Genomic DNA, 11,024 nt, shown 5'->3' with positions numbered 1-11,024 from the left:
GAAATTTCATCCAAGTTGTGTGCAAATGTATAACAGCTGAAGGGACAATCTGTGGAGTTTTGTTTTCTTTTCAGATTCTTAGCCAGTTTACAACTAAAAAAGGCTAAGAATTATTGTCCTAGTTTATGACAGAGTAAAATGTTAAAGAACTGTGTAGCTCTAAAACCAGAACTTCTTTCTATCTTTAAGGAAACCAAAATAAAAATAAACTTAAGATTGTCCCCCATTATATTACTTACACTATCTTATGCCAAACTGAAAACAAGTGGTCACCCTGCCAAGAAATGTATGTATATTTTTTTCTTGCACTTTCTCTAAAGAAATGTTCATATAATTTCAAAATTCTATAATTTGACGAACTCTTGCCCTCTGTTTTCTCATCAATAAAATGAAGAAAATTAGACTAGCACCATGTCCCCACACCGGGATCAGAAAGTATGTTCTTCTATAGCTAGTTCTAGAGAATGTTAATACATGGTCCAAAAACACAGTATTTTGGAAAATGCTGAGTTAACCAAAAATTTTAAAGATTTTTGTTTGCTTGTTTTTGCAAGACTCCTCGACACTAATATGGCAATATGCAGAATAAATCTTTAAGGGGGAATGGGATAGCCAACTTTTCCCAAATAAATTTGGACACAAAAATCTCTTTTCTCTAGAGTAGTGCTGTCCAAAAGAGATACACTGCAAGCCACATATGAAATTAAAAAAAAAAAAAAAAAAAAAAAACTCCAGTAGCCACATTAAAAAATAGAAAGAATCAGGTGAAATTAATTTTAAAAATATATTTTATTTAACCCACTATATGAAAACTATTAACATTTCAACACATAATTAATATTTTTAAAACACGGTTAATGAAGTATGTTACATTATTTTCTGGGGTACACTTTCTAATCCAGTGCATTGACAGTACATCTCAATTCAAACTAGCCAGATTTCAAGTCTCAACAACTACCCATGGCTAGTGGCAACCAGACTGGACAGCACAGCTCTATGGCATCTTGGGGACCCATGTTCTAAGAAAAACTCTTTGGAAACCGCATACTGAGTAATCTTTGATGTTTCTTTTTTAATTCTTCCCCACCATGCGTTCACACAAACACACACAAAAAGACAGTTTCATTTACGAATGTCCTTGGTGAAGCAAGAGAAATTATTCGTTTTATTACATCTCAAGCCTTTACTACGTCTGTAATATTCCCTGCGACAAAATGGGAAACAAACAAAAAGCACTTCTACTGCATATCAACGGATAGTTATCTTGAGAAAAAGCACTTGTGTGACTGTTTAAGTTGTGAGCTAAAGCTGCTTTTTTCATGGAATGCCATTTTTTTTTAAAGCAAAATGACCAAATTATAATTATTCAGACTTGGGTATTTGGCAGATGTCCTCTCAAAAACGAAGTGTGCCTGTCAAGCAAAAGAGCTGACATAAGTAGTGTGTATCATAACAAAATTTGAGTTTTCAAGTGAAAATTAGAATTTTGGAAAATTTGCATCCACCATTGTGAGTTTCCCAGTTTCCCAGTCGACTTTCTGATTAGCTTGGTGTTGATACTAATAACTATATTTTGGTATTATAAAATGAAATGTGTCAACACTGGAAGATGTACGTAACTCAGTGAACCAGTATTTTCCAAATGATCAATGCATGATGTTACAAAAACATGCACAGGTAGAAGATCCATTCGAACTGCATATTAGACCAATGGATTTTAAAGAAACAGAGTACAAAGAATTGATCGATATGGTTTCAAACTCCGCATTATAACTAACCTTTATGGAATTACAACTTGTCAAGTTTTGGTGTAATATCAAAGAAGAAAGTCCACAGCTACCTGAAAAGGCTATTAGCATATAATCCTGCCTTTTCCAGTGCCATATTTGTGCGAGGTCAGATCCAGATGCTCTTTGTATACTTCAGCCACATTATAGCAGACTGACTGCAGAAGCACGTGTAAGATCCAGGTGACTTCTATTGAGCCCAACATTAAAGAGTTTGGCAAGAATGTAAAAACAATGTCATTATTCTCAATAGATGCTGAGTTTTGGGGGGGGAAATACAGGTTTTTACAAAAATGTTATTTAGGTTAACATAATGATTTATTATTATTTTAAGATTAATTAATAAATACTTTTAATTTTTCTCAGTTTTAATTTCTCTTATAATAAATGTTGACAGATACAATCCACCAAATAAAAGCTCTTAGGGGTCTCTAATAACTTTTAAGAGTCTAGGTTTTAAGACAAAAAGTCTGAGAACCATTGTACTGGGACTATGGAAGCATTTTGAATTTGCACACATAACATTGCAAATTCCTAAAAACCTAGCTCGCACATTATGGTAACATATACCTTTGATAGGGTGTATGTCCTGATAAATAATTCAAAACTCCTGTGTGAATGATACCTGAGATGTTAGCTCTCTTAAGTTTTTCTCTGGTTGCATTTTAATCTCTCCAGAAAGAATGTTTGCCTATGGTTTCTAGGAAGGATGTAGAAAAAAAAGGGTTAAAAGCAAAAAGTTTCTGCATCTAAAAACTCATAATTTCCTAAAACATTTGCTGAACATCTCACAACTTATTAAGCGAACTCATCTATGAATGCAAATGCTGATTAGCAATTTGGCAATAGCCCAACATTCACAGAATTCACATAGCTTTTCTTTAAACCAGTAGTTCATACATGATTAATTAGAACATCTCATTTATGTAGTGTGCACTTTAGCTCATTACTCTAAGTAAAATTCGTTAAGTATTTACATTTAGATAATTAAAATCTGGGTACACCCTTAAGAAAGATGCATACACTTTAGGCAAAGTGATTTTTTTTCCTTTATACCACTGAAAGTAAATTACAGCCTCATTTACAGCATCATCTGTACCAGAGCAGAGCACAGTACTGCCTCATCTTCTATTCCTTAAAAGGTATACATTTTTTAAACATATAAATGCAGTGAGAATAATCAAATGATTGCAGAGTTGTTTTGAAGGGCCACCCAACCACATCCTAGCATCAATACTGTTTATAATGTGGGATATTCGCTTCAAACATTTATCACAACCTCTGTCATACCTGTAAGACTATTAAAATAGACACTGGAGAAATTTTTCATTGCCTTATTATTTTTCCAAGTGAAATTATCAGTTAAAATTTTTCTGGTCAATGTCCACAATACAAACGTAGAAACACCTGTTTAATTGGAGTATTCAGGAAATAAGAGTTTTGATTCCTTGAATTTTCTGATTTAAAGTAATGGCAGAAACCTCTTTTTCTTTTAATCCAGCTGTTGAAAACTACCTAGGATGCATTTTTGTTTGTGTTTTAAAACACACCTAGCAATAACATAGTTAAATGAACATAAAGTATGAAAAGCTTCATCTGAAAAAAATATTTTCAATCAGCTCTTATCTATGAGAATTTCTCCTTGCCATTTGTTCCTTTCTCCTTAATAATCCAAAACCAATTGAAGATCTGAAATATTTGATTTATGAAAATGATTTTAATGATATTTGTTGGCTAGTAAAACTGTCTCCTCTATATCCGTACATAATTCATTTACACTCAAAATTAAAGTTTTCAGGTCTGTTGAACTTTCAGGTTTGTTTAACCTTGTTAAAGTTTCATTTGTTTTGTGGTGGTGCTTTTTTTCATTGTGAATTCAAGATACAACCCCTTTCTTGCCTGTAAATTCACATCATTGAATGTAAACATATAAAATCAGACAGTGAGCAAGCACTAATTTTAGAGGAAGCTTTAAAACGGGTGAGTGATCAGATCTAAAAACTGAATTGGTCTTTTGTAACCATCTGGAGAAGCTGACTGCAGTCAACCGATCATGATACCCCCATTCTAAAATCAACTTTTTAAAGAAAGAATAAATCTCTATTAAAAGTTATTCCCTCTCAAATTTGCATGTATCCATTTTCTAGATGTCTTTATAACCTTGCAAGTAACTCTAGTCCAATATCATAGATTTTGTATTTATAGAATGCTTATTAAATCAACAAATTCTTCTTGCTTTCGGATAAAAGCCAACATTTAAAGATTTTTTTCTAAGCCAAGTAGAATGTGACCAATATGAATAAGGAACAGCCACAAAGATGAAATATCTACTGTATCTCAACACATCTTACCTAATTACATGATTTAGGGGCCTATCTCATGAGGTTTATGTAAGGAGTATATTACATATGTTAAGTTCTTTGCACGGAGTCTAAGACATAATTAATACTTAATAAATGGCAGTTATTGACAATGAAAATGGCAATTATATGAAATTCATATTTTGCATGTTAGCTATCCTGCAAGCAGTCCCTACTCCGATTACTTAATACAGTTATTATATTAAGGCCTTCCCACTGCCTGAATAGTACAGATGGAAGTTGAAAACAAAAGAATATTCAAATATAAAACAATTCATTTTATTAATCAACTTTGTGATCAAAGATACATTTGGTATGTAGAGCTAATAAAGTAGAAACTTGAAGGAAAAAAAGGGAATATTCAAACACTTTCCAGCCAAGGAAAAGACCCAGCATGAAAGCTGACAAGAAGTAAAACTCTTCCCTTGGAGCAGTGAATGACAAAGCCTTGCTTGGTAAAATGAAATATAAAGTTTCCATCAGATAGGACCCTTTTGTCTTTCCTGCTTACCTCTTAAGAACAAATAGCAAAATGGGATTAGGAGTTTTCGGGCTACACAATCTCTAATGTAGTAACATCAGCATTTTTTAACCTGATAAAAATAAAACTCCTTTACAAGCAAAGGAGATTTTGCCAGCAAATCTAAACACATAAATGTTGAGATCCTCAAAAAGCACAAGGACATGCCTTTACAAAGGTTTAGGTTTCACATTCATTCTCCATTCCCCCAACAATTAATTCCCTATAGTCTGAAAGTCCTCTAGTAGCTTAACGGTATCTGATTGGTCTTGAGTACATTCAGTGTGCATGCTTGGCTCCAATGCTTCACCTGATTCGAGGTGAATTCAAAAGACATCTGTGAACTCAGAAAGCAGGTTCCCAGATGCTTGGGGAGGGTTGGGACCCTTACAACACTTTTGCCTTCAGCAAAAATGTATTTCAATATAATTATAGTAGATAGCTTTCAATATGTCATCTCTATTATAGCAGCTGTAAATTATGGAGTGAATTGCCTGTGTACAAGCATTTCTTCTGGTACAAGCAAAGTGGGAGAGCTGCACAGGGCATGATATATCTTTTTCTTTTTAACTGAGAACAAATGACTAAGTCAAATTTCATTTGCAAAAACCAATGTGTCCATTCCCCTTTGGTAGAGAGGTGGAGGAAGCCAGAAGTCCTTCAATTTTTAAAAACAGGCTTCCCAGGACTCTTGGCTCAAGTTCATTAGGAATTCACTTATTCTACTAGTTTGGGTCTTTAATCTTAAGAGCATATTTGAAAGTTATAGCAAAAGCATTTTTTAAAACCTGTAGTTGATCAACAAAAAGACAAAGAGGCAACCAGGCTTCTTTCCTAGCTAAAGAGAGAAGCAATGCACCCCTTAACAAAGTATTACAAGACAGTTGCTGCAAACTTTGAAAATTCTATATTCCTGTTGGGTGTCAGGATCAACAAAAGAAGAGTGAAATAGTTTTTTGTTTGTTTTGAAAAGTGAAATAGTTTTGATTCGTTTTGGGTGGTAGTAATACTCAAGAATCATATTCTACTATATATTCTATGCCTAATATTTCAAAAGTGTTTATAAGTGAATTTAGATGGTTATCGCCAAAAATCATTATATCTGAGCCTATGTAATGAAGACATAAGATCAAAGGACATTTTCTGGAGGAAAAAAGGACAGGATTCTAAAGACAGTACCATTCCTAAAACACGCATATAAAACCGAGCCTTGCAGCTTAGATTTAATTTTGCTCAAACTGTAGCTCTAGTCTGCTTAGCTTTGTAAATGTGGCTGTGTTTATAAGGTACTTTAATTTACTGCAGTGGTAGTGTTTGTTAATTTTATGGCAATCTAAATCTAAACAGGCTTCAGATACATTTTCATTACAGCTTCATTGCAAAACACAGTAGAGTGAATAGCTCTAAGATTCCAATGTAGTTTACTTCTTTCAGTAAAAGACTCAACACAATTTTCTGATGAAGCCACTGCCTTAACATTTATGTTCTTCCTATTACTAATAAGCTCTGTCACTCAAAATACCCATGGTTCACTTTTAGGAGGAAAAGTATAATTTCTGGAAAGTCATTAAAATGGTTGTTTTTTCCATCTCTACTCTGATCCCATTCTAAATGCAAGTCAACATGAGCAAATGAGAGAAAACCAGAATGTACCGAATTATTTTCCAGTTCTATGTAAATAGCAGCAGAATTCAGTGGAAAAGGAAGCCATATTGTCAGAAACTGACTTCAATACCTGATTCTAACACTAACCAGATGTGTGACACTGGACGAATCATTCAACCTGAGCCTCATTTTCTCATCTGTAAAATGGAAATTATAATGCCACCTATCTTGGATGTGCTACCCTTTTATCTCATTCAGTTCTGCTTGGCCCTCCTGGTAGCTCCAAAGCATATCCCTGGAAGGTCTAGCCCAGACGGAGCCCACAACTTGTATCCCAAAGACTTGTAAAAAACAATTGACTATCTTATGTCAAAACTCACTGATCAGGTAACTTGGGAACTACAGAGAGAAGAGCTATAAAAGCCAGCCCCAAAGACAACACAAGTGAATGAAATGCTGCTCCGTTGTTTCTAAAACAGTTCATAACCTACAGAAGAAAATTTGTAGGCTTAAATTCTGTTATCAGCCAACCAGTCATCACACTCCATCTACTTATTTGTCCATAAAACTACAGCAATTTCATATGCCTGTATTTTTCCTTCAGAAAGTATCAAAAATGAGCAAGGAAATATATATTTAAGTGGTTTTTATTAGGTTACTGAATATATCGAGAAATAAGATTCATTATTATGCCTTAAAACTCATTATTTCCCAATATATTGAATCCCAAAAAAATCCAAAAATCCATACTATAGATTAACTTTTGAAGAACCTGTGTGTATTCTTAAAGCAAAACAAAACAATTCAAAACAAAACAAAACAACACCCTGGTGACACTGACTGATGACAGCCTCACCTGACTTCCAACAGGGCAAGAGAAAGAGAAAAAGGAAGCTGGTATGAAGAAACATGGCAGGAGACAGTAAGGGAACCACCTTAATTCTTCATCCAAAAAGTTGGGCCATTTGGCCCCAAATACTACAGATCTTTCCATGCAAGGTGAATGGTGGTATTTATTAAGTATGTATAGATGTATTTAACATAAAGTTATGCGATTAAGATTATACTACAAATTGGAACCATTTTCTTCTGTTTATACTCAGGGCAACTTTTTCAACCATGACTTCTTTTGTTTACTCTCAATTATTCATACGTCAAATCAGAAAGCTCCATTTTTTGCATGTACATACATAAGATAATTTTTCAAAATCCTTACTTGCACTTCTTCCACCAAAAATGATCCCTACAAATGAGGCTAGAGATACAGTTTGAGACCCCAGAAAGTACTATGCAGGAAAAAAAGACAAAATCTTATAATATTAATTTATATTGGATTTTAACATCAAGCTACATAAACTTTCTACCCTCCTTCAAAACACTCACCTCTGGAACAGAATCCAACATTTGCTTAATACCACCATATCCAGAATACTTGAGAAGGCAATGAAAAAAATAACATATACAACTGAAACTATGAAGGGAACTCAGAAGAAAAATAAGTAATAAAACTGACCAGGACGCCCACATCACATTAAAGTGTTCAGACTTCATGAAGTGCCTGACCGCACAGTGAAGTATTTAGAGGTGAAATGGTATGATGCTTAAGACTTGCTTTAAAATACTCCACCAAAACCAAAACAAGGTGTGTGTGTGTGTGTGTGTGTGTGTGATAGGCAAAATAAGACTGGCAAAATACTGATATTATCTATCTGGGTGATGGGTGTCTAGGCAGTGCCTAATTTTAGGTTGAGCTCAATAAAACTGCCAGTACACAATTCTTTTTGACCTAAAAACTTGGCAGTTTCACAGGATTCAACGTAATAATATTCCCTTTATTTGGGGGTACATTTAAATATTTCCATAATAATACTTTTTAAAATTACCTGCTAGTGAAAAATCCTTCAAACTAATAGGTTTTTAGGTTGAAACTAACAACTAAAATAAGTTTAAAATGAACTACCAACATTTTACATGACTTCATTGAATCTAAGACTTATTTTTTCCCACCTTTTAACATCTCTGTGAAGTATGGAAGCATTTTACAGTCAAGAGCATGTTATAGTTCAATTGGGTAGTGTTAACTTTTTTCTTGGTGGTACCTAAACAATGACACAGCTTAAAATCAAAGATACCTTAGATTCCATGAAGTGTGGTTAACAGAATTGCTGAGGACAGCATTTGTAATCCACACCTCTATCTACTCAGGAATTTAGCACACAATGCCCAGTAGTCCCTGCCCGGAGGTACCTATAATTAACCCGGGAGGCTCCTCTTCAGAGAGAAAGGCCAGAACCTGCTTACTTTGTGACGGTAGCTCCCTCAGCTATAGTCTGGCACAATCTATAAGGATTAATTCCTGGGAGGATTCTGGAGCTCACAGCATAGGAGGAAGAGCTCAGCTCTCTGTGCAGTGCTTCCCTTTAAAAGTTGTTAAAACTCATGAACAAGGCCAGTGCGTAAATGTTAATTAGCCAGGGCTCTGAAGGGCACCAAGCAGTGAGGTTAAAGGGGAAGGATGGCTGCAGGGGTGGTAGTAAGGGCACGTGAATGTGAGGAATGAATAAAACTAAAACAAGTAGATGGGACAAAATAGGTTCCACTTCACCTCTGAAATCTCAAAGGGACTTCATTTCATGAATCCAACAATTCACTTGGGTTTTTGCATTGACCTTATTTATTTCGCTCTTTGTGTCAACACCTACCCCTCACAGCCCTCAGAATTGGTTAGCGCAGTCTAATAGAAGAGCAATAGAGGGTTTGTGCAGGACTATGAGAGTGGCGGCTGCTGACCTGTTCATATTTCTCCAGTTCTGTGTGATAGATTTGTCTGATCTGGGTCAATTTGGCTCTGTAATCTGAGTGTTCAATAGAGTTATCTGAAGAACCTCCAGAGGCTGCCGCGGCTGCAGCTGCTGCCGCCGATCCCCCACCTTTCTCAGGACCTGAAACCCCTTCTGCCAAAAGCATATTGTCCAGTCTCATTAGCTGGGGATCGGGAGGGTCCTCCTCCTGGGCTCCTCTGATGCTGAGACCTTCAAGGGAAGAGAGAGACAGAGAGAGAAGAAGCGAGAAACAGGACAAATAGTGTGAGTATTTTTGTTTATTTGAGAAAATGATCAAACAACATTAGTGTACTACAATTCATGCTGAGAATTTCTTTGTTCACATTTATCAATAAGCATAAGTATGAAAATTCTTTTCAAGAGAATATTTACATGCATGCCCAGAATTTCTATTATTACCCCCTCTCAGTTTATCCTAGATTGGATCCCTGGAAAAAGGTAATTCTGGCTTCTCAGAATATGCTAACATCAATCTTCCCAAATTTTGAGGATTCAAGCATAAAATGGGGAGGGGGTAAAAAATTTGGGATTTTGAGACAGGAAAAAAAATAATTCCAAGGATATAAAACAGACACATTTAAAGGTAGTTATTCTGTTTCTCTGTATGTTTGGAAGAACAATTTAAAATCCCACAGAAAAATTCATTCACAAACTATATCCAAAAATTAGAAAATAAACAGGATTAGATGGGAGTTTCCACTGTGTAGTTTTAGGGGGAGAAGAGAAATTCAGACATCGTGAGGTAATTAGCTATGCTTTAAAAATATATATTAGTGAATGAATTTGTTAAGCAGTTGCCTGCAAACTATGAAATCAGGACCCGAAATAGAGTATTAAAAATGTACCACTGGAATGGCAATACAGTGCTGGGCACAGTAGTCTCAATCTAATTTTGCTTTTAAATCAAGAACTTCCTAAGTGAAGCCCAGTCAGCAACCTCATCTGAGAACTATAGATCACAGCTGACAATTCATAGGTTTAATCAGGTCACATAGGCTTTCTGCCAAGATGTTTTCAACAACACAGAAGACAAAGTTTTAAAATAATTATCATGGTATAAAAAGCACTGGAGTCATGACAGCTCAAAATCAGCATTTTCATTAATGTGTAACATAATCTAAAATATCCCAGCCCAATTAACCTCTGTAAATCTGTTTAAAAGCAGGTTCCCCACACTAGTTACAAGGCATCTTGGGGAAGGGGGAAGCGGGGAAATTGGCATCTTGCATATCTGCATTTGGATTCTGCCTTTTTCATCTGTGCCTGTTGTTGTTTATCCACAGTGGTGCACACTCTGTGTCTAGTGTAACTTACATGACAGTAACATCTATAAGCTGCCAAGTACTCAACTGAGCACCAGCTTCGTGATTTTATATGCTAACCTAAAACTACCATCAATTCTTTTAAGAACAGATTTCATTCCTAGATGTCCTGAATTACACCCACAGCATGACAGAGCTCTTGGTTGTCTTAACTCAAATGCACAACTTTAATTTCCTCCCTCAAAACACTTTAAAGCTGTCACTTTCATTTAAAAATATACTTCAGAATAATTTCAACTGGCTAATAAAACGAACTCACAATAATTTAAAATTATATCTGTTGCCTGTTCAGAGGCAAATAAATAAGGTTTGAAAACTGTAATATACTAAGACAATAAATTCATTTAGGGAACCAGAAAGTTAGAGAACTCTCTTAAATAAGATAAAATCAGTATCAGTATCAACATTGCTGATAATTAAAAATAGAAAAACATGTATTTGCTATTTCTTCTAGATCTGGCAAATACTGCTTACGTTGGTAGTTTTAATTTAACATCTGTAATTTTCTTCCCTTCTAATTCACCTTGTTAGGTGTTAAAATCTCATGGCCTCGACATGCTCGTAGTTGCACATACCAAGTTTTCTGT

At 35.1% G+C, this 11,024-nt stretch overlaps 1 protein-coding gene across 4 annotated transcripts in view; it reads right to left on the bottom strand.

Moving 5' to 3' along the window:
* PBX3 (PBX homeobox 3) overlaps window positions 1-11,024 on the bottom strand; it is a 214,088-nt gene that overhangs the window by 42,841 nt on the left and 160,223 nt on the right. For all 4 annotated transcript variants that reach the window (XM_064580050.1, XM_064580053.1, XM_064580052.1 and 1 more), the window contains exon 3: window positions 9,063-9,304. In XM_064580050.1, coding sequence (XP_064436120.1) covers window positions 9,063-9,304 — 242 coding nt within the window. The remainder of the gene's footprint in view (window positions 1-9,062; window positions 9,305-11,024) is intronic.

Source organism: Mirounga angustirostris, unplaced genomic scaffold, assembly GCF_029215605.1.
Source record: "Mirounga angustirostris isolate CCGP_5_RB_7025 unplaced genomic scaffold, mMirAng1.0.hap1 SCAF_15, whole genome shotgun sequence".
Classification (NCBI taxonomy): domain Eukaryota; kingdom Metazoa; phylum Chordata; class Mammalia; order Carnivora; family Phocidae; genus Mirounga; species Mirounga angustirostris.
Note: the sequence above shows the minus strand (reverse complement) of the source record. Positions and strands in the feature narration are given on the sequence as shown.